Here is a 23,420-nt window from a genome sequence, read left to right on the forward strand (position 1 = left end):
AATTTAGTAATAGCTACTTTAAATAATTGCAAGATTATTTCAATACATGCAATAAATATAAAATATTATTGTATGAATAGAAAATTAATTAAATATGAATATATGATAGGTTAAGAATATTTGGACATTTACAGGAAAATATTTGCCAGCTTTATACAGATAAAAAAAAGAAAAAAAGGAGTATGCCATTAAATGTACAGAAACAGTGACCGCTCACTTATTTAGCAACTTGCAACCCTTTCACAGCGGTCACTGGACAAGTCCAGATACTCAGAATCATAAAACATGGGACGTGATGTTGAACTGTCCATTGTGCCAATAGATGGTATGCACATGAGGCTGCCTTGATGTTGAGAGTGACGTGAGAGCTGTATCTCAGAAGTGGGAAAGATGTTAATTTTGGGACACATCATCAGTAGTGTACCTTTGAATCAGGGGGTGTTTCGGCCTTTCAACACTAGACACCCTCATCAAAGGTGGCCAGCTACAGGGTGATCAAACCTGAGCTGAAGGGGACCAGAGTACCAAGTCTGGTCTAAGGGTGGTGGCTGCTATCTCAGGTGGGAAGATTAGTTGCTGGCCAATATCGACTAGCATCTTCCAGTCCCGGGCCATGGCTAGCGCTCCAGCTTCTGCTTTGTTAGGGGGATGGTTATTCATGTGAGCACTGTTGTTTTGTTTTTAACCATTGTTTAAGTGCTTTGTAAAAAGCATTGCCGTTAGTCTCTAGTTTTACATTTTAGGTAAAACATTCCAGAGTTTTGGCCCCTTTGCCGAAAAAGACTGACCAAAAGATGTTTTATACTTTGGGACAATATAGTCACCGCTGATAGTGGCTTGTGTGTTTTCCCTTTGTGAACTCTGACGCCTACTGACCAGTTCAGAAAACAGAGATGACACATGATTTATCAGATATTTAAAAACCAGTTTGAGATAATTAAAATCGGCAAAACTGTCAAAGCTAAGAAGGTTATGCTTTCTTAAAACATCACAGTGATGCCATCACGTTGGTTTTTGGTCCATAACTTTTATTGCCTGTTTGCATATTGAAATAACAGGCTTTAATTTAGTTTTGGAGGCTTGTGACCATGATGTAATGCAATATGATAAATGTGAAAATATCATTGCATAAATGTATAGTTTTGCAGTTTGACATGACAAATCCCTTCTAATAACACATAAACAATTTGGGTTAGCTTTAACATTCCTGCAGATGCACAGACTGTCAAACTTGTAATTCTTGTCCAGAATGATGCCAAGATACTTGACTTAATTCACTGATTTAATTACTTAATTCTGGATTCACACCTCAAATACATCCCTTGCAGGCCTATTTCGTATGGATAAGCACATAGAAACTGTTGTCTGCACATTAAGAGTTAAATGAGACAATTCGAGCCATTTAGAAATATTCTGTAATGCCTGTGTCAGGTGCTCAGCTGCCAGGCTGGGTTTTGCAGTGGACACATGAACGACAATGTCATCTGCATACATCTGACAGCTAACACCAGGGGCCTATACCATGAAGCCGGTTTAGCTGGCTAGCCAGATATGTTTAAGCTTAGTTTGTGCTAATCCTGGGTTTTAGGTACCATTAAAGTGGTTTGGCTTTTAGCAGTGTTCATCTCCATAGTAACTTACGCTCCACGGCTAACCTGCTCCAGGGCAGGTTATGTTCTGGATAAGAGATCAAACTGAAATTGGACCAATCAGCTGTGAGCAAAGTGACACACCTCTGATGCAATTAAGTCACTCCCCCTGTTTCTACTCCAAATTAAAGGTCACTACATAGCAAATGGCTATTAAAGACTAAAGTGTCTGGCTTTTAACAATGCTTATTTATAATAATAATAATCATTTTTAATGATTTAGATATCATTTATGTAATTATTATACCCGTATTCAATTACACATGTATCATTTTAGTTAATCAATCATCAATAGGTACTTAGTTGAAATTAATATAAATAGCCTATACAACGGTCATACAAATAAGCTTTAAAATCAATAAATAAAGCTATAAAAATTACTACATTACTCAATTCTCTTTATATCAACTAAACTAACTTCATAACTTTTACTTGCATTGATGTAGTGAATATTTTCTTTAAGTTGTACTCTTTTATAGACAGCTCTTTTCTTCTTGCTGTGTACATTTGTTTAAATTCTTAATATTTTTCAATCATGTAATATTCTGCAGAAGAGAGAAATTAATCTCGCTGCTTCTCTCGCGAGAAGTGAATCTCAGTTTCACTGATCCACAGCATGTGATTGGCTGTTCACTACTGATGTCACAGCTAAACTCCTAAACTCAGGATCAAAGCCTAAGTTGACAGAGAAAGCTGATAATTAGCATCATGGGACCAACAAAGCCTGAATAGATTGGTTTGGTTTTGTCAACTCTAAACTAATCCTGTAACCCTGAGTTTGTTAAACTACTCTCATGGTACAGGTCCCTGGACAGCAATTTGGTAGGCCATTTATGTACATTGTAAACAACAATGGGCCAAGTACAAAGCCTTGCGGTACTCCCATGCTGTTGGCATACAGAGGTGATTTCACCCCATTGACCCTAACACATTGCTGTCTCCCGCCCAAATAAGACCTAAACCACTGCAAAGCTTCTGATGACATTTTAAACTGATTTAATTTATTTAGTAAAATACTGTGATTAACAGTGTCAACAGCCTTTTTTAGGTCCAGGAACACTGCCCCGACAACATTTCCTTTATTTTTTAGAGCAAAAAGCAGTTAGCTGTTTTTGTATATTTGTCTCTAAATCCAAACTGCAATGGATAAAGCAACTGGTTTTACTCTAAATGTTCCTGTAATGTACCTCAGCGACGATCTTCTCCAGAATCTTTGAGACTACAGGACGAATAGCAATAGGCCTATAGTTACTTGCTATTGTAGTGGACAGCACATTCCAGGGCCCAGTTTATGGCTGGGCCCCTCTCTGCCCGTAACAGTGGACAAAGGTTATTTTGATTGGATCTTGGTGGACTAACACAAATAAACTGTTCAACGCCATCAAATAAAGATGCTAGAACAACAGCCAGACACCTCTTATAGGCCAAGAAGACCACCTCTGGTAGAAAGCCCAGGAAGGACAGGACTTCTCATTGGTCCACATGCAGTTCCTGCCCTTCACCCCAACCTGAGACTAATCCCTAATGTCCTGGTCTGTGACTGCCATATAAATTCCACAGGACCTTAGCAATAGTGGGTGAAAGAAAGACCACAATGATCCATCCAAATCCATTCATAACTATGTTTGGAAACCTTAAGACTGATGTAAACTACACGCACCCATTTCATACTTATTCAGAGAAATAAGTATTCTCATTGACAGCTATTTGTAATGCAACATCTTACACAAATTCAGCTGATAATGAACAAATGAATGAACGCATGACAGTTCAATCTTTTCCCAATCTCCTCTTATTCTGAAAAGGAGAAAGGTACCCTTTCAACACTCCTTGTTCTGAGTCTGAGTCCTGCAAGGATGAATCTGAGCCTCTGGTTAATCCAGAGAGACAACAAAAGATCCGAGGATCTGAGTCTACAGCTTGTGAAGCAGCAACAGATACGACCACGTTCTGATTCAGCCTGCGAGAAAAGAGACATTAACAAATGCTACGTTCAGAGTTTTAGTCCAGCGAGACGACTACAGCACGTCCCGAGTCTCCATGCCAGAGAGACAAAAGCTGATTGTCTGACCCACAGAGTCAGAAGACATTTGCAACGAGGTTAAGCTCAGGAGAGCAAACCTTCACTTCAAGGTTCCTATGTCTGCATATTCCAGATTAAGGACCTTCTGCCCCTACTTCAGGGCCTCATCTACTGGTTCCAGATTTTAGGACCCTTTGGTGCTCCAGGAGATCAGCATCCCACAGATCTTCGGGTTCAAGACTGTTGAAACGGATTCCAGCTCCTTTCCCCACTGCATTGTCACCCAGCACAAGCAGTGGAAGAAGTCACCGCCATCAAACTGCTTACTCAACCAAGTGGAACATAAATATCACTTAACCAAATGTGGCGAGCAGCGAGGCTGAGGGACCATGAGAGCGGGACGAGGCCACGGTTATTATGTTTGATGAGTGCCAGCTGTGTGCCGCATTGGCCTCGTGTCTCACGGAGGAGTGATGGGAGTATAAAGGAGGAGCGACAACAGTGAAGGACGAGAGAGGACCAGGATTTTAAGTTGTGTTTTGTTATGTGTGTGCGTGCGTGGCAGTCGTCCTGGGGCCCCATCTTGTTCAGCGGCAGGTGGGTGGTCATACTCAGGATCGCTGGGACCTCTGTCCGAACCTCCCGGTCCATCCAGCTCCGGAACCTCTCGCGCTCCTCCTGCTGGGCCTGCACGATTGTCTGGAAGCGGCGCTCTTGGTTGCTCCTTATATCGTGCAGAGCCTGGTGTTGATCCTGATGCAGGACCGCGAGGAACGAGATGAACTCCGCAAATGGCGATGATGAAGGCGGAACTTGCATGGCAGCGGCCGCTTCTTCCTTCCCGGGTTTCGGCACCAATGTAGTAAAGTTAGTTAGTGTGGGAAGAAGGAGGTGGGAACCGGCGAACATTCAACAACTTTTAATCAAAATAAATGAACAGAAAATCAAAGTAAAAGCGGCAGCCCCTCACGGACGACTGCCACGCACACACATAACAAAACGTAAACAAAACACAACTTAAAATCCGGGCCTGGTCCTCTCTCATCCGTCCCCGTCATCGCTCCTCCTTTATACTCCCGTCACTCCTCCGTGAGAGACGAGGCCGTTGCGGCACGCAGCTGGCGCTCATCAAACATAATGACCATGGCCTCATCCCGCTCTCACGGTCTCTCAGCCTCGCTGCTCGCCACACCAAACCTCTTTCTAGAGACCTTGGCATTGTTGTATATTATCAGTATATGATTTTCTAATTTACATTAGAGGTAATATAACTGATGCTAGTTAATAACAAATAATCTTTTGTTTATTTGTTTGATGCATAATAAGGTTCTTCACCTTAGTTTCAGATAAACAACAGTTAATCTTTCCATAAGATAACGCAACTCAACATAATCACATGTATTTTATGCATCTTATGCACTTTATTCCTTTATCATTCATTGTATTCATTTAGAAGTTGTGTTAATTATTCTTGTTTATCTTTGTTAATAAAATGTATTTTATTACAATTGTGTCTTCATTGTGCTGATAATACAGAAGAGGCTCTACAACTTAGAAATCTCACCAATCTTTCGGATAAATCAGCTGACCAACTCTCTCCACTTTACATTCAATCTAAATGATTGAACTGCCTCCTATTTGGAGTATTCTCATACAGCCACGGTAAAAGACCTTGACTAGTGTCCCAAACTAAGAGAGGGGGAAGGTGGTCCATCTGATGTACTCATAACCACACCTTAAGTGATGTGTGATCCAAAAATCACAATGTCAGCGGTGACGTGAGTACCAATCACTACCTTACTTAGCGTCCTTGGATGGACGAAAGTAAAATCACTACACTATATCCTTATCTCCTGATTAATAGACCGGTGTAATTATTGCTGTTTTCCAGCAATCTGGAAATCTTTTTGTTTGTATTGACAGACAGCTTTCATATCTCTTGATTAACGCAGTATGAATGTTGTGAATGTAAAAACTGCTGTTCACTCTTTTATATTTCTGGTTCGGAGTAATTGAACAGCTACAGGATGTCCGGTCAGAACATTATGTCTCACACCAGTCTGTACTTCAAGATTATTTATTCGGGTTTGTCATGGGAGTGTGTGTGGTTCTGTAAACAAGCAATATTCAAATATAAATAAACATAAATGCACAATCACAGATCTATAAACAATACTTAACTATAAAGAAGCACTTCACTATTAGTTTTAAGCAGCATATTAAATTGCACATTAAAGAAATAGCTATAAACCCAAAAATATGCATTACAGACTCAATACAATGTTTATGTTATCGCACCGCCAGCCTATTGCACGTAGTGTTGACAGCGCATGCGTCTAACTTGTATGAATAATATGTTCGTACAAGCGCAGCATCAAATACTTTACTGATAAAGAACACAGTGAGATTATATGGCATTAATACAAGGTATTTACGCAACAACATAATGTGCAACCCCAATTATTACTGTAAACATTTACGCTGAATGCCGCGGTAGCGCTCTTTCCTGTCTCTTAGCAATAATCACTAATGACGCGAAATACTTACAATCAGTGTCACGCACACACAATCCACAAAACTGTTAATGGCACTTCTGACTAATTTAAATGTTAATAACTATATACAATCACATCTCTGCAGCCTCCCTCACTGATATCTTGTTTACAACTCTGCGGAAAGTTTTTGGAACAGTCCAAGTCACGAACAGAGGTGGGGGAGATTGGAAGAGTCCATTTGGGAAGGGTGGACTTTTTTACAGCCACCCCCAAATTCGCAATGTGAATTTGAACAATTAAAAGGCCTTACTAAGTATTGGAATGTCACTCAGGCAAGGGAGGTAGGCTGATAATTTTGGTCGCTGGCCTCAAGAAAGTTCTGTCCTTCACTTTGATTTCAGCTGATCTGACCCGATTATCCTTTCCTGGGTAGACCTGTGTAATCCTTCCCACAGGCCAAAGTGCGCGAGGTAGCTGTTGGTCCACAATCATAACAGTTTCACCTACTCATAGATTTTCCTTTTCTGACATCCATTTCTGTCTGGTTTGAAGGCTAGGTAGGTAGTTACGAATGAATTGCCTCCAAAAGTGATCAGCTAGCAGCTGACTATGCCTCCATCTCCTTCTGCTAAGGAGTTCAGAATCCTGATATGTCACTTGTGGAAGTGAGGCATCCCGCCACCCCATCAACAGGATGTTGGGTGTAACTGGATCTGGGTCGGCGATATCTGAAGATGTGTAGCCAATTGGTTTGGCATTCAGTATACCCTCGATTTCAATGAGCACAGTCCGCAACACTTCTTCAGTGATTGTCTGTGCTCCGAGGGTTACTTGCAGGGCTGTTTTCAGGGATCGAATTTCCCACTCCCAGCATACACCGAAATGTGGTGCACTGGGTGGATTTAAAAGGAACTTAATCTGCTGGCTTGCAAGTTGAGCCTGGAGCTCAGGCTGAAGAGCTGCAAAGGCATCCCTAAGTTCCTTTTCCCCACCTTTGAAATTCGTTCCTTGATCTGAAAGGATTTCAGAGGGTTTGCCTCGCCGTGTAATGAAGCGACGAAGGGCCATCAGGAATGAATCACTGTCCATACTTGTGAGGAGATCAATATGCACTGCGCGTGAGGTCATACACTTGAAAATGATCCCCCAGCGTTTCTCATTTCTGTGTCCCACCTTTATAAGATAGGGACCAAAGCAATCTATCCCCGTAGAATAGAAAACTGGCTGGTGAATTCTCAACCTGGCTGGTGGGAGGTCTGCCAATCTGGGGGGATGCGGGTTGGCCCGCCATTTCTGGCATTCAATGCATTGGCGTTGATGATGGTTGACTGCTGCTCGTCCCCTTAATACCCAGTATTTCCTCCTGAGTTCTGAAAACACCCTTTCTGGTCCAGGGTGATGCAGACGATCATCATAGTCTTTGATCGAGTGGGTGATATGGATCAATGACGATGGGTTGGATGTTATCCTCTTCTAGCGGACTGATCTGTCTGAGACGACCACCAACATAAATGAGATTGGTGCTGTTATCCAGTTCAGGGGCTAGACACACCAGTCGACTACTGCTTGGCAGTGGTTTACCAGATTTCAAGTGCGACACCTCATATGGGAATGATTCCTCCTGAATCTGACGGAGGGCTGTGAGCTCGGCTTCTTTATAGTCCTCTGCAGTAGGAATTGAAGGAGAGCTCTCATTCGATGGTTGTATGAGGGCCTTTAGGTTGTCCGTGAAGGTGCGCAATTGGTGAGGATCTGGTAATGACAGAGCAGAAGTTACCAGTCCACAGAAGGTTGACCTTTTCAGCTCACTGTCTTGTGTTACGTGAGCAAATGGTGGCATTTTTGGCCAGCTGGCTGGTGTCTGTCTGAGGAATGCTGGACCTTGATTCCATCTGCTGTCTTTGGTGAGATCAGAGGGAGATTTTGCTCTTGTAATGGCATCCGCTGGGTTGTCATTCGACTGTACATAACGCCAAGTATCAGATTCAGTTAAGTCCTGGATCTCTGCCACTCTGGTCCCCACAAAAACCTTAAAGCGGCAAGAATCTGATAAAAGCCAGGTCAGTATTGTAGTGGAGTCAGATCACAAAGTGACGCTGCTGAGTGGTAATGTTAGCTCTGTTTTGAGGACTTTAGCCAGTTGCGCCCCTGTGAGTGCTGCACACAGCTCAAGACGTGGAATGCTTTGTTGTTTCTTGGGGGCAACACGGGACCTGGCTGTTACAAAGGCAACCTCCACTCTACCTTGAGGGTTCTCTGTTCTTAAGTACGCCACAGAGCCATAGGTCTTCTCTGAGGCATCACAAAAGATGTGAAGCTGCCTATTACTAGTGGAACAGTCCAGTTCCTTGCTGCAATAACATCTGGGCAAAGTGATGTGCTGTAGGTCTTCCAACTCGCTCTCCCAATGTTTCCAAAAGTCGAGTAGGTTCTCTGGTAGTCGTGGGTCATCCCACTCTCTCTTTTTGTCCCACAACCTTAGTGAAAGGGACAATGTAGCCAAGGGTATCATATTGGCTAGCAAGTATTTGGTAGATACTTCGCATTGTGGGCACTTGACAGTCAGGTTTGCGTCGTTTGTAGGAGAGTTTATCTGATTGACAATTCCAATGTAGGCCAAGAGTTGATTCCTGGCATCTTGGTGACCTTCACAGAGCCAAAGGATGCTGTTCTGATACGGAATATCGACTGGCAGATGGCTGATAACTGAAGGATCATTGCTAGCCCACTAGCTCAAAGCCACCAGACGCTAGGAGGCTGTAAAGTTTGTCGACTAGATTCTTAGCTGTTTTAGGAGAAGCAAAGCTCTGAAGGCAATTGTCAACATAGAATGACTTCTCCACAGAAACCTGTGTGTCCTCTCCAGGCTGGCTGTGATCTATAACATGCTTCTGTAAAGCAAACGAAGCACAACATGGACTGCAAGTTGTCCTGAACGGCAGCACCTGCCATTCATAGACATCAGGGAGTCTGTCTCTTTGTATATCTCTCCAGACGTATCTCAGCAGTGGCTTATCCTTTGGCAAAAGGCGTACCTGATGGAACATGCCACGGATGTCACTACTGATGTCACTACTGATGGCAGTGTTCCCGGAAACGCAGATGGACTGCCAGAAGTGATGGACCAGGTAATAAGAGCTCATTCAGATTGTGCCCTTGGTATGAGAATGAACAGTTAAAGGGTTAGTTCACCCAAAAATGAAAATTCTGTCATTAATTACTCACCCTCATGTCGTTCGAGACCCGTAAGACCTCCGTTCATATTTGGAACACAAATTAAGATATTTTTGTTGAAAGCTGATGGCTGAGAAAGGCTTCAGATAGGCCTCCATTGGCATTCAGTACATTTATACTCCCAAGACCGATAAAAGGCACTTAAAACGTCGTTACAAAGTCCATCTCACCACAGTGACTCTACAATAATCTTAAGATGGGACGACAATAGTTTTTGTGAGCAAAAAAAATCAAAATAACACCTTTATCCAACTTGTTACTGCCTTCCGCGTGTGCCTCCACGACGTACGCGCGAGAATATGACGCAGATCCGGCATTCGGACAGATGACCCAGAAGCGATTTGTTTACAATCAGAGGAAGACGCGTGTGTCTAAGCTGTTGGATTCTACATTTATCGTGCTTTAGGTCTCGGCGTAGTGCTCAAAATGGGGCTTAAGTGTGCATTTCATGGATTCCCGAACCCCGGCGCTACGTCATATTCTCGTGCATGCGTCGTGGAGGCACACGCGGAAGGCAATAACAAGCTGGATAAAGCTTTTTTTGCGCACAAAAACTATTGTCGTCGCATCGTAAGATTATTGTAGAGTCACTGTGGTGAGATGGACTTTAAAACGACGTTTTTAGTGCCTTTTATCGGTCTTGGGAGTATAAGTGTACTGAATGCCAATGGAGGCCTATCTGAAGCCTTTCTCAGCCATCAGCTTTCAACAAAAATATCTTCATTTGTGTTCCGAATATGAACGGAGGTCTTACGGGTGTCGAACGACATAAGGTTGAGTAATTAATGACAGAATTTTCTTTTTTGGGTGAACTAACCTTTTAAAGACTACCCTGTTCTTCCCATTATGCTGCACTATGTGGTGCGGGATGTACCAGGCTTCTTTTGTTCTGTCCACCTGCTCCTGACTAAGTTTGACAACATACCCAGCCTGCACTAGCTTGGCCAGCTCCTCTTGGTATGTTGCAGCCAGATCAGAGTCTTTTTCAAGCCGCTTCTCAGTTCCCCTCAGCTGTGGTAAGACAGCTTCCTTACGTGCATATAGACGAGGCATGTTCTTGATGCGAAGCAGAGGAGTAGCATATCGCTGGACACCATCAATATCCACTCTTGCAGTGTTCTCATGCAGAAGCTGAACTGATTCTTTGTCTTGGCGTGACCTGGTGATCACCTTTTCACTCTGATAGGGCAGAACATCCATTTGCCACAGTCTCTCCACATTTGCATAAAGGTCATTGATGGGCTGCAGCGAGGTGAAAAAGCATTGCTCAGGGGAAAGATGGCTGCTCAATTCTCAAGTTGGACCCTGCAGGGTCCATCCCAGACGTGTTCTCACTGCTGCCGGACCACCAGGGGGACCCAGTCTAACTGGCTGTATAGATGTGATAAGATGGGGGCAGTCAGAGCCAATGAGAAGTACAGGATGTACCTTGTCCAGCTGTTGTAGTGGTAACCCAGCAAGATGTTTGAACTTCCTTTGCAGGGCACTGACTGGGTGAGTATGTTCTGCTAGACCAAATGCTTTAGCTGTGAATGCGTTTCGGATCTTGTAGGCTTTACTGGGTTTAACAGTTGGGGACACAGTAAAAGTCACAGCCGCTCGTGAATTACCTGGGTATCTTGAGGTCCTCTGGCTCCCCCACAAGTCCCAATTTCTCCACTGCATCCTGCAGAATGATGATCCGCTCTGAACCATCGTCCAACCCTGCATAAGCCTCCATCGCCCTGTTACCATTCCTGATCAGAACCTTGGTCACTTTGAGTAGCACTTTACTGCCTGATGTTGGACGGTCAACATACAAAACAGCACTAGAAGGAACATGCTCTTCCACTAATGACGCGAAATACTTACAATCAGTTGCACGCACACACAATCCACAAAACTGTAAATGGCACTTCTGACTAATTTAATGTTAATAACTATATACAATCGCATCTCTGCAGCCTCCCTCACTGATATCTTGTTTACAACTCCGTGGAAAGTTTTTGGAACAGTCCAAGTCACGAACAGAGGTGGGGGAGTTTGGAAGAGTCCATTTGGGAAGGGTGGACTTTTTTACAGTGAATGTCCTTAGATCTGGAGTTTCTCATGTTTTCAATAACTTTTTTAACTTTGTCACAAGACACCTCTTTAATATAGAAGGAGCCTGTGTAAGCATAGTCAAATTCTTCAGGAGATGACTCAATATATTTAAAATTACTTGTCAATTCTTGAACAGACACTATTAAAAACATTTGCAATATCTTCATAACTATGAATCAAATTGTTACAAACGTTAAGACATTTCATTTTGAGATGTTTTTGCCTACTTGAGCAGTTGCCTAGTAAAGTAAATAGACAAAGTTACAACACTACAACACTTATTCATGTTGTACTTCTGGATAAACCAAAAAACTGAAACTCAATAGCATATGTCTCTACATGTTCAAAGGTGCTAATTGCATTTTTTACATTTGATCGCTCATTGCAGGCCAAGTCCAGAAAAGCAGCAATGTATATAAGAGAGCATTTCCCCCGGCTGACGAGGCCGTACACAGTGGCTATAGCATGCTATGCCTTAGCAGTTTCCAACCACGGCTGCATGAAGAGCATGTTGCTAAGATTAGCCTCTCCTGGTACTTAGCTTTTTAAAAAAAAATTTTTTAAATATTTTGCTTTGTGTGGTCTTGTCTTTCTCATCTTTCTTTATTTTCTGACTACAGATCGTACCCACTGGCCAGACTCTGCTAATTATTTCTTCTCACTGGAAGCTACAGGCTACGCATTGTTAGCGCTTATCAAAAGTGGCCACATGGAAGAAGCAGCCGCTCCCTTTCAATGGCTGAGCGAGAAGCGTGGCATTGGTGGAGGGTATGGCTCTACTCAGGTAAAAACCATGTGTAAACCTTCACTAATTGTTTTATATTTGTATTTAAGGTAGGCCTACAATGTTATTCATATAATGACTGTTTTTCTCCCATCAGTCTACTATGGTAGTGCTACAGGCCCTTTCTGAGTACCTTGTGAAGAGACCTCCTAATACTGACCTTAATTTGATGGTTCAGCTCAGTGTTCTCGGTCGCAGTGACGTACGCTGGACCTTCAATCCCAAATTTGCTTATGTGGCCCGATCTTCACGGGTATATCTTTCAAACTCCCCTTTATGTTTTTATAGATATACGTAGTGTTGTTATACTGCCAAATGTTGAAAGCACATTATTGTAGCGTTAAAATACTATCATGTAACATGCAAGTGCAAATCCCTCTGTTCGCACACAGATTCCCTTCACTCTCGCACAAATATACAGTGCCCTCCCTGTCCCAGTCACCCAAATACTAAGTTCTGTTCATCAAGATAATATTCACAATTGAACACAACTTTTATTAATTTTGAAGCCTGAATTTAGTTGAATTTTAATTTAAAGGTCCTGTTTGCACTTGGTATTAAGATGTGTTTTGGTCGATCGGATCAATTAGACGAGGCAGACACATACCAGTTTACACCTGCTGTTTAAACACAATTGGCCACGTGAGCGTCTACATTATAAAAGCAAAAAGTTTTCGACTACCTCTGGAAATGGTTTAAAATGGACATGGTCAAAGCATTTTAGACCCCGTTTACACCTGTATTTAGCATCACCCACTTGTGATCCGATCGGCCAAAACGCATCTTAATACCAGGTGTAAACAGGCCTTAAAGGGGTGGTAAACCACGATTTCACTATTCTTACTTTAGCTAGCATGTAATGTTGCTGCTTGAGCATAAACAACATCTGCAAAGTTACAACGTTCAAAGTTTAAAGCAAAGGGAGATATTTGCTTTTAAAGAAATCAGTTTCTAAGGACTACAGCAAACGGCCAGTAGGCGACTACAGACATTCCTCCAGGGTTGGTGACATCACCAGCCTCAATATTTACATAAACCCCTCCTCCGAGAATATTAAATAAGGGGGGGGTGAGGCCATTTTGTATCGCTGTTGTTGTGGTATAGTTAGGCTGGAGTGGTGTTGCTGCAATGCCTACGAAACGCTGTTATTTTCATCCGGATTGCAGGTCTGGGGTACTTGCTTTGTTCAGCCTTCATAGGGACGGGGGTGCGTTGCAGTGCGTTTAACATACAGCATGTTATATGCATATGTGTATGAGACAGAGCGGCCCATCATAAAGCACTCCACAGACAGGGTCGGAGGAAAAGACTGGAAAATGTGACATAATGGACAATATTCGTCCATTGCAATTCATGAGCAGTGGTTAGGCGAGACAAACACTGCCAGAGTGAATCATGCACGACGGGCGCGCCTCCAGCTGCACATTTCACGGAGGAAAACATCAATAATCTTCGCGAGTTCAATGCAGGATTCGCACAACGCCAGCTGCGCGAGACAAACACGGCCAGTGTGTGGATGCACGACGCGTGCGGGGCTCCCGCTGCACATTTCACGGAGGAAAACTTCCACAATCTTCGCGAGTTCAATATAGGATTCGCACAACGGCTTGTTCTGAAAGCTGGATTTACAAACAGAATCTGTTTACGGGCCACAACCTGTAAGTCTGATTTATTTTTCATCAATGTGTTTTCCTGTAATAGGTTAATTGTACGTTGTAGCAAGGAAGTAAACAGATGACAACGCTGTTCTGCAAACCAGTCTGTTAAATGCTCATTCATACTTAACATTATCCGACGAACACCTAACGCTACAAACACTAACGTTAAAATCTTAACAGCGAACTTGGCATTAGTGTAAATGATTCTTTGATTAGAGCTTTTATGTATTATTTATCTACAGGCATGCTAAACATGGTTCTGTGTGTGATTTGGCTACCAGTAAAGCCAGTGTTTAGTGTTCGTTTTGGGTTAATAGTTCTTGCGACAGATATTTGGCTATAATCGTTCTAAAAATACAAAAGTGCCATTCAGTAGCGATCACTATAGATCCGCAGTCTTTACTCGTGAGGACTGAACAGGTTCTGCTCGATCATCTTCACTAAAATGTTCTGGGTCTGATTCGGGCTCAGATTGGTATGGTTTTATTGACGCCATTGTTTCTAATACTGACCAAAGCACAGTCTACGGGTAAAGGTAAGGGGCGTGGCGTTTCCGACAAACGTGCACTAGGCGGTTAGCGAATCACAACACACTGGGCCAGCTAACCAATCTGAGCCCATCGCGTATTTTTGAGGGACTGGCTTCATACAACCCGGAAACCATCAGACCGTTTTACAAGGAGGGACAGAGCAGTGTAGAATAAAGGTCAAATATATGAAAAATAATGCAATTTTTTTAAAAACGAAGCATGAACACATGTTACAGTGCACCCCACAAACACAATCAAGCCTTCAAAAGAATGTGTTTTACCACCCCTTTAACTTGGAGAGATTCGCACAAGCACTTCACATTCAGTATTCTCGCATTACAAAAATGCTTTTTTGACACTTGCCAGTTTAATAACTTCATAGATAAAGGAAAAGAATGCAGGGATGAAATACAATAACTTCGTTACTCACCTTCATAATCTCTTCCAGGTACCTCTTGACCAGAAATTCACAGTGGTGGCTTCTGGGAAGGGCAAGGGAATTTTAGAGGTGCTACATGCCAATATGTACACCAAAATATTGAATTATTAAAAAATAAAACCAAGAAGTAATTTAGTTACAATCTTTTCTCTGTTGCATTTTATGTGTCCCAGGTAGTGACTGTGTACCACCAGCTTCCTAATGTGTACGAGAACAGCACGTGTAACGGCTTTCAGCTGGACGTCTCCATTGCTGAGACTAATGGTACGTTCTCTACTTGTTTCCGCCAGAGAATAAAAAATAAAAAAGATAATTGTAACATTTTATCTCAAAATTATTTTTATTTTATTTTTACTCAAGTTGCTGGATTATATCTTTCAATTCTGACTTTTCTTCTCAAACCTCTGAGATATAAACTCGAAATTGAGTTATAAAGTCAGAATTGTGGGATGTAAACTCTTGCATGCGTACAGGTTACATGCATAACCTGAGACGTTCCCTTTCGAAAGGGAACTCGTGCTGCATCCCCTAGAGGGCGCTTTGGGGAATGAAATACCTACGCTGCCATCCTGAAGGGATGAGTGCCCTATTGGCTGAGCTAAGTCAAATGATTCAAAGGAGTCCTCATCCCTAAGGTGCACACCGGCAATGTGATTATAGACCAGAGCTTCTCAAGAACGGAGGCCTCAACAGGATGACTCTAAAGAGAAGAAGCCAATGTTCTTATTCAGGCCAGCATCCAAGGAGGCTCACAGAGAGCCTAACACTCAAAAATTCTGTTCAGGCAGCCCTGACGAGTGGAGGCCTCAAACAAGAGGCCTAGCAACACCCCAAGGGCAGTACCGAGAAAGCTCAGAAAGAGAGCACAAACTAACTGACACCTCTGCGGAGTGGAGTCCTCAGTATAACGACTCTCACAATGAGAACAACGTTCCACCCTCTGGACAGCTTCCAAGGAGTCTTACAGAGAGCTGCTATTTAAGCGTAGCTCTAAAGGCAGTAGCGAAACAGGCTCAGGACAGCCTAACAATTTAACAATTCTGCCAAGTTGAGCTCTAAGGACAGAGGACAGCTCTGAGAAGAAGGACTCTTTATAATGTGAGGAGGCCTAAAAACACTCCAGTACTGTAAAAACAGTAGCTGTGGAGGCTCACAGAGAGACTAACAACCTAGCATACTGCCTAGCTGAGCCCACGAGAATGGAGGCCTCAGCATAACTCTAAAGCGAGAGGTGGCCTAACAACATCCTACACTCAGGACAGTTTAATAAGGAGGCTTAAAGAAAGCCTAGCGACTCGTGGACTGCTATCCAGGTGGAGATCTATTATCCACAAGAGCAGGGCAGTTATGTTCAGACAGAGTCGGTCTCATGCCGCCAAACCAGATCTAATCTGGAGCAGGCATAACTTTCCATAACTCCAAATTGTTTACAATTACAAACAATTACTACACTCGTTTGTCTCTAATTCCTCAGAATTAGATGCATTGAAGAATAGAATTATTTGAGCCGACAACAGGAGCCAAAAAAATTAATTTTCAAGTTTTCATTAAGATCACTCTTTGGTCCATTTTAGAAAAAACCCCACCGGATGTAGAAAAGTCCTACAGACTCAATATCCGTGTGAGGTGAGTACTTATATATAGGTAGATATATTATTTTTTGCCTGGCTAGATTATTGCAGTACCCACAATTCTCTGCTTTGCACCCCAAAGAGCTCTGGAGGGACGGCAAGTGAGGATGGTAATTCTGGACATTGGCCTTCCCACCGGCTTTGAGCCTGAAGACTCAGATTTAGAGTTGGTAAGACCAAACTCATGACATAACGTGGCATTAAATTAGTGAGCTATTTCTGTAGCTAGCTGTGTTGTAGTCTACATCAGGGGTTTTCAAACTTTATCATGGCAAGGACCCCCAAATATGATGAACCTTTTATAAGGGACCCCCTTTCTAAAAATCCATCTATATATTTGTATGTATGAAAAAACATAGAGATAAATAGTAAGTGTGACATTATAAATATTAAGAAATGAGGTCGCTCATTAAAACATTAAGTTTCCAAACTTAAATTGGCTAAACGTAATATCGGATATATAAACCCGAAGAAGAACATTTTTCAATTAAAACTTATTTTTATAAGCAACTTTCACTTTTCAACTTTTCACAACTTTGGCCACATTTAGCAGCATTGCATGTATATATCATGGAGAATGCAATCCCATAATGCAGATGGCTGAAAAAAATCATGAAAAAAAGTTGATTTTCAATATAGAATTCACATCAGTGGGCTTTTCTACCCAACATTTTTGTGTGCTTTGTATTGCATGCCAAAAGTATTGTGCTTTTTGCTTAGCAACATGCTAATGCTGAATTCTATTGGAATCAATTGTGAGTTGAGTCTATTTGTGTTGCGCACAGAGTTTCTGACTATAAAGAGCGCTTCACATATGTCACCTTGACAGTTAGGATGCTAACTATGTAGGCATCTACCTAAGTAGACAGTATGCAGCAAGGCAAATCATTAGGCTATAGATATGATAATGTCAGGATTGATTTTTCAGCTTAAAAATTCAGTGGACCGCTACATTAACAACTTCCAAGTGGTGGACAACCTGAGTGACAGAGGATCCCTCATAATTCACTTGTTTAAGGTGATCTAACAACCACTCTAAAAGTTCATACTTGTTTAACATGATGTAAATGAAGGTAACATTGAATATCTGTCTTTGTACGATTGACCCGGACAGGTGTCCAGTACTGAGACAGATATGATCTCATTCAGACTGCATCAGAAATTTAAAGTGGGGCTCCTTCAGCCTTCCACTGTCACAGTTTACCAGTACTACAACAAAGGTTCGTACACACAAAGGTTTTTTGAAGTTATGCTGCTAATCTACACCGATAAGTATTTAACTTTGCCACTTAACTCATCTCACATTGTATCTGAGACATGACATGAGTACATACATGAGTAACTCAAACTGTGCAGAGACCCAGAGAGGCATCTTGTTACTTTTCTGAGCATCCGAATATGCTAATAATTCCATAGCAATACGCTAGCAACACATTAGGAAAACATTAGGAACACCTTCCTATTCACACAGAAGGCATTTTTTTGCGGGTAAAATCAAGTAGTGGATTGAAAAATAAAAGAGACAAGTTTTTGTTAAAAGTCAAACTTCTTTTGAGCACCACATTTTTAGAACAAAATGATTAATTTGATAATTTTTTTCCCTTTGCATGTCATGCCCAAGGCTCCATACAATGCTAACTAATGTTGTGATAATGATTACGGTCTTTATTCTGTCAGATAAGCGTTGTAGCAGATTCTACTCGCCTCCTGAAGACCAACAGCAGCTCGATCAAATCTGCAAAGACGGCGTGTGCCGCTGCTCACAGGGTCAGTTCAGCAGGACTTTCTTTTTTTTTCAATCAACTTCATACCTTTCACCAGTTATAACATAAATTATAAAACTTTATTTCATAGGTGACTGTTGTGTAATGAAAGAAGACTCCTTGTCTTTTGGGGAAGAACAGAGAAAGACTGCTGTGTGCAATGGATTACATCATGGTGAATGTTTCTTCTTTCTTTTTGGGGGGAACACATCATGATGTCACCATCTTCTCAATAAATGTGTCTTTTCTTCAGCCTACAGAGTCAAACTGATCAGCGCCAGCCAGAGTCACTATGACCAGTACGAGATGGAGATTGTGCAGGTTATCAAAGAGGGTACGTCTACTACACTTTTAAAGGGGACCAATTATGCTATTTTTCTACTAGAATAGGTTTTCATGCTTGAATGTTCAATTTATTGTTTATTATTTTTTACAATCTAGGCATTTTGAGGGAGTTCAGAAACAGTGCAGACCGATATCGAGAATAACTCTCTCTGGAGTGACTTTGTAACTTTGCAGACCTTTTTTGTGCTCAAACAGGAACATTACACACTAAAGAAGGTTGAAAATGTTAAAAAGGATAATAGACCCAAAAGGGTCTTTTTTGGCCATAAAATAACCATTTTTGTTTCCCCAAAGAAACTTTTGGTGAACAGTTCTTAATAGAACCATTTTTTCTTAGTGTGAAGATTTTAAGAACATTTAAAAAATCGTATAGAACCCTTTTCTTCTATAAAGAACCTTTTGCACAATAGAAAGATTCCATGGATGTTAAAGGGATAGTTCACCCAAAAATACAAGTTCTGTCTTCAATTTCTTTGGTTTCTGTCCAAACCTGTATAAATGTCTTTGTTCTGCTATACACAAAGGAAGAATGTTTGTAACCAAGCAGATCTTGGGCCTGAGATCTGTTTGGTTACCATCATTCTTCCAAATATCTTCCTTTGTGTTCAGCAGAACAGAGAAAGGTGTACAGGTTTACAACTTGAGGGTGAGTAAATTATGACATTTTTTTTTTTTTTTTTTGATGAACTAGGTTCTTCACAGAATCATAAATGCCAATAAAGAACCTTTATTTTTTAAGAGCTGTGTTATCTAACCTGCCACCTGGCTCATGTACCTCCATACATTTCTGTTTGTGTAGGGACAGAGGAAGGTCTGAACGAGAAGGAAAGAAGAATGTTCCTCTCTCATGCGAGCTGTAGGACAGGGCTTGGTTTGAGAGAGGGTCAGGACTATCTGATCTTTGGGCCGATTGCTGATGTCTGGAAAGCAGGAAGCACAACCAACAGGTGAGTAGCATTATAGGGCTGGAAATTTACATGTTAGGGTCTGTATTCCACCATTTGCTCATGTTTTCCCTCTCAGGTATGTGTATACACTGGGTAAAGACACGTGGGTCGAGCGCTGGCCGGCCGAGTCTGAATGCGGTGCTGGATCTGCTCTGCAGCTGAAATGTGACAAACTGAAGAGCTTCGCAACAGCACTCACAGAAAGCGGCTGTCAGTCTTGAGACAAAAGCTATTCTTTGAACATACTAATGAATTTTGTCATGTCAATTTATTGGTTTCAGTCCACAAAATTTGGCATAGAAACTATTTTCACAGTTATTGCTAGTAAATTTCACAATTAGTCATGAAGAAACTGCAAGTAAAAATAGAGAGACTGAAATAGTCATTTAATGCTTAATCTGTACCAGAATATTGGCAAAAATAAACTAATGCCCTGAGGTTATATCACACTGTATCTAATTTATGTGGAAGGTTTTTTGTGTGTGTGTAAAGAAACACTATATTACGCACCTATAGACTGAACACATAATACACATGTCACGGTTTTCACAAATCCGTGTTTTTGTAGTCGTAGTCTACACTGAGACGATAACGGTATCGTTTTCAAAAACATTTCCATTTTGAAACCCATTTTTGAAAGTTTTCATTTTCAGGCCCCCAAGATGCATAAAAAGTTTTCCGTTTTTTGTTGAAAACGGCTGGCGTAAATGGCCCCTAAATTAAATCAAAGGAACAAATTAGGGGCTGTTTTCACATATATCATGTTCCGTCTAAAGGCAGAAATTCTTTCTTTACAAAGTGACATCGCCATCTACTGGCCTGGAATAAATAATACAGTGTTTGTATTTGTTTTCATGGCTTTGCAACATTGACGTTTGCAAGCAAAAAACACAAAGAAAAAAGAGGTTGTGTAAACGTATGAGGTGGCCATGATTAAACTTAATTAAAACGAGGGAATGAATTAAGACAACGTGGCCAAGATCTAGGGAATTAATTAATATGACATGGCCAAAATTTATGGACTGAATTAGTATGACATGGCCACTATTGAACTAAAATAAGGGATCAAATTAATAAAACGTGGCTATGAATGAGTCAATGTATAATGGCCATTATATAATTGCGGTAATTCATAATATGGCGATAGCATTTTTGATCAGGCATTACAAATGGCTAAATCATGCAGTCTATTGCATCACCACCAGAGGGTGCAATTGAACAAGTATTAGATGACATATTCAAGTGAGATCCTTTCCAGCATATTGTTAAATGAGTCATGCATCAATTTTTTAATATAAACTATCTTAAATAGGCATAATTCATTTTAAATCACATTTTCGAAGACATGTTCATGGGTTCCTTACATATTCACACATGCAACCAAAAGAGATTGTGTCTAAAACAAATGTGTGTGAAAGACCCTGAGAGCGTAATGTCTAGTCATAACACAGAGGAAGCAAGAAACAATGCCCTCCCCGCCAGCTCAGACTGAAGGGCACTGCGAGAGAGGCCTCCTGTTTACATCGTCTGCTTTGTTTTATTATATTTACAGTAACAGTATGTCCTCATTCACCGGCTCAACCTGCTGCAGTGCCATTTAAAAGAACCAGCCTTTACAAACCAGGCACGAGGCCAAAGGGACAGTTACTGCCAGCATTACACACACATTCCCCTTCCTTCTCTGGCTCGTCTCAGGCGCCCCTTCATCTCCACTCACCTGCCAGCTTTTTAAAGTACCAACAGGTGTGCAGTTCAAAGATAACCTGTGCGGTTAAGCCAAACTCTAAGATAGACCATGACTGAGTTTATCTAGGATAGACCATGACTGAGTTATGCATGACTGTACTGATAAAACGAAAAAAGATGTAATAAATATATATATTAGTGATTTGGGGGAGAGAGTGTTTCATATTACATATAGGACTAGTTCTTGACTGGTATTAAAAGTCAGACCTAATTTAGTGTGGTCTTTCAACCACATTTGTACCTAACATGAATAGTTACCATTAGAATCCCTCCACTCTTCTCCAGAGTGATGGAGAGACACTTAATAGTGTTTTCCTACTATTGAAACAAGCTGTTACTGTAATCCATTCCATCTGACACTCACAAGCACAGGCATGCACTCTCAGCGCTCACACTTGACATAAACACACTCATACCATCATTACTGCACTTAAGCTCTTGTGGATTCTCTGATCTTAGAGATCTGAGAGGTACATACGTGCTCAGAGTCCACAGCTTCTCATGTACAAAAATCTCACCAGATACACTTTTACTGCACTGCCCAGCAAACAAAAAAGTCATTGTCCAGGATGACAATGTCAAGATTCATCAGGCTCAAATTGTGAAAAAATGGTTGGGAGGGAGCATGAAGAATCATTTTCACACATAAAGCATTTTCACACATCCTTGAATTCATTGAAAGTCTTTGGGATTTGCTGGAGGAGACTTTACAAAGTGCTGGACTCTTGCATTGTCAATACAAGATCTTGACCGAAATTGTATGAACATCTTGATGGAAATAAATGTTATGATGTTGAGCCTGATGAATCTTGACATTGTCATCCTGGAATATGACCAGGATGTGTCTTCTTGTATGGTTGTTCAAGAAAAGAAAAGCTACACACTCCATCAATTAAGGTTAGAAGAACTGTTCCCAAACATATAACGTGCTAGAAACATAATAATCACTGCAATAATGATCCAATCATTGACTCTTAAGCATTTGCCTCATTAAATCCAAACTTCAAACAAACAACTCTTTTAACCTATATAGGCCTAATAAATAAAGGTGACCTTGACCTATATATATATATATATATATATATATATATATAAATGGTCAAGGTGTAGTGAATAACACTGATTATCTCTTCATCACGGCACCTGTTAGTGGGTGGGATATATTAGGCAACAAGTGAACATTTTGTCCTCAAAGTTGATGTGTTAGAGGCAGGAAAAATGGGCAAGCGTAAGGATTTGAGCGAGTTTGACAAGGGCCAATATTAAAATATAATAATATAATAATCAAAATTGTATAGAATATTTCAGAAATTATCAATAAATCACCCACCGTACTGTGAGAAAGGTCATTTTCATGTGTATTCTCATCAGTGCACCTGTCTTTAGAATGCAATGTTTGTGCTGCCGTCATAAAGACTTCTTTTTCACACATACTCACTGTATTTTTAAACAGCCTCATAAAAGCTTGGGATAGGCAGCAAGATCTTTTTGATCTATTATTGTGGTTAGAACGGGCAGATCTGACCAGGCTTCAAATGAAGCAACTCCAAAAGCCCACCTGCACAGGTGTGTGTGGGCATGTGCGTGTGTTTGTCTGTGTATTTAAGTGCTGAAAAGCTGAAAAGCTCATCGTCATCCTCTGACCGCGAGTACCTTTTCCTTTGGGCCCCACGTGCTGGATTTTTGAAATGCTACTAACAAGATGAATCGCTCCCTAATGAGGGGGTTTCTCTGCGCTGATGATGTCACCTGTAGTTGTAGCACTGTCTCCCACACACACACCGTTATCACTAAAGTGAGAACAATACTGTAGTTTCCCGCCAAAAGAGCTGCAGGAAAGACTGCAAGCTTTGTGTGATCGGATAAAAATGACCTCATTATTCCAGTGAGTAACACTGCGCTTTCACGCCTTTCTCTTTCCTCTCTGTAAAAGACAATGCGGATAAGCGATGCAACTCAGACAATATTCGCAAATCCTCTGCGCACATGACCGCATTGCTAATTGCACTAATCTTGCGTGTAAAAAAAGTACAACAACCCATACAGATCATGAATTCGTTGCATTGCACTGGTGTGTGCTGTTTGGCTTATTGT

General features: G+C 41.3%; 1 protein-coding gene across 1 annotated transcript in view; it reads left to right on the forward strand.

The window, feature by feature from the left end:
- The window catches only part of LOC307121081 (complement C3-like), a 53,289-nt gene extending 33,256 nt beyond the window's left edge, over positions 1–20,033 (forward strand). Inside the window, exons 29-42 of the mRNA XM_079808492.1 lie at positions 11,872–12,016; positions 12,104–12,267; positions 12,365–12,520; positions 14,904–14,963; positions 15,068–15,158; positions 16,469–16,520; positions 16,608–16,695; positions 17,454–17,543; positions 17,640–17,745; positions 18,203–18,292; positions 18,380–18,463; positions 18,542–18,622; positions 19,433–19,580; positions 19,657–20,033. Coding sequence (XP_079664618.1) covers positions 11,872–12,016; positions 12,104–12,267; positions 12,365–12,520; positions 14,904–14,963; positions 15,068–15,158; positions 16,469–16,520; positions 16,608–16,695; positions 17,454–17,543; positions 17,640–17,745; positions 18,203–18,292; positions 18,380–18,463; positions 18,542–18,622; positions 19,433–19,580; positions 19,657–19,801 — 1,500 coding nt within the window. The 3' untranslated portion in view covers positions 19,802–20,033. The remainder of the gene's footprint in view (positions 1–11,871; positions 12,017–12,103; positions 12,268–12,364; positions 12,521–14,903; positions 14,964–15,067; positions 15,159–16,468; positions 16,521–16,607; positions 16,696–17,453; positions 17,544–17,639; positions 17,746–18,202; positions 18,293–18,379; positions 18,464–18,541; positions 18,623–19,432; positions 19,581–19,656) is intronic.
- Positions 20,034–23,420: the final 3,387 nt, after the last annotated feature.

The sequence above is a fragment of the Gobio gobio genome (assembly GCF_949357685.1).
Source record: "Gobio gobio genome assembly, chromosome: 24".
Taxonomy (NCBI): domain Eukaryota; kingdom Metazoa; phylum Chordata; class Actinopteri; order Cypriniformes; family Gobionidae; genus Gobio; species Gobio gobio.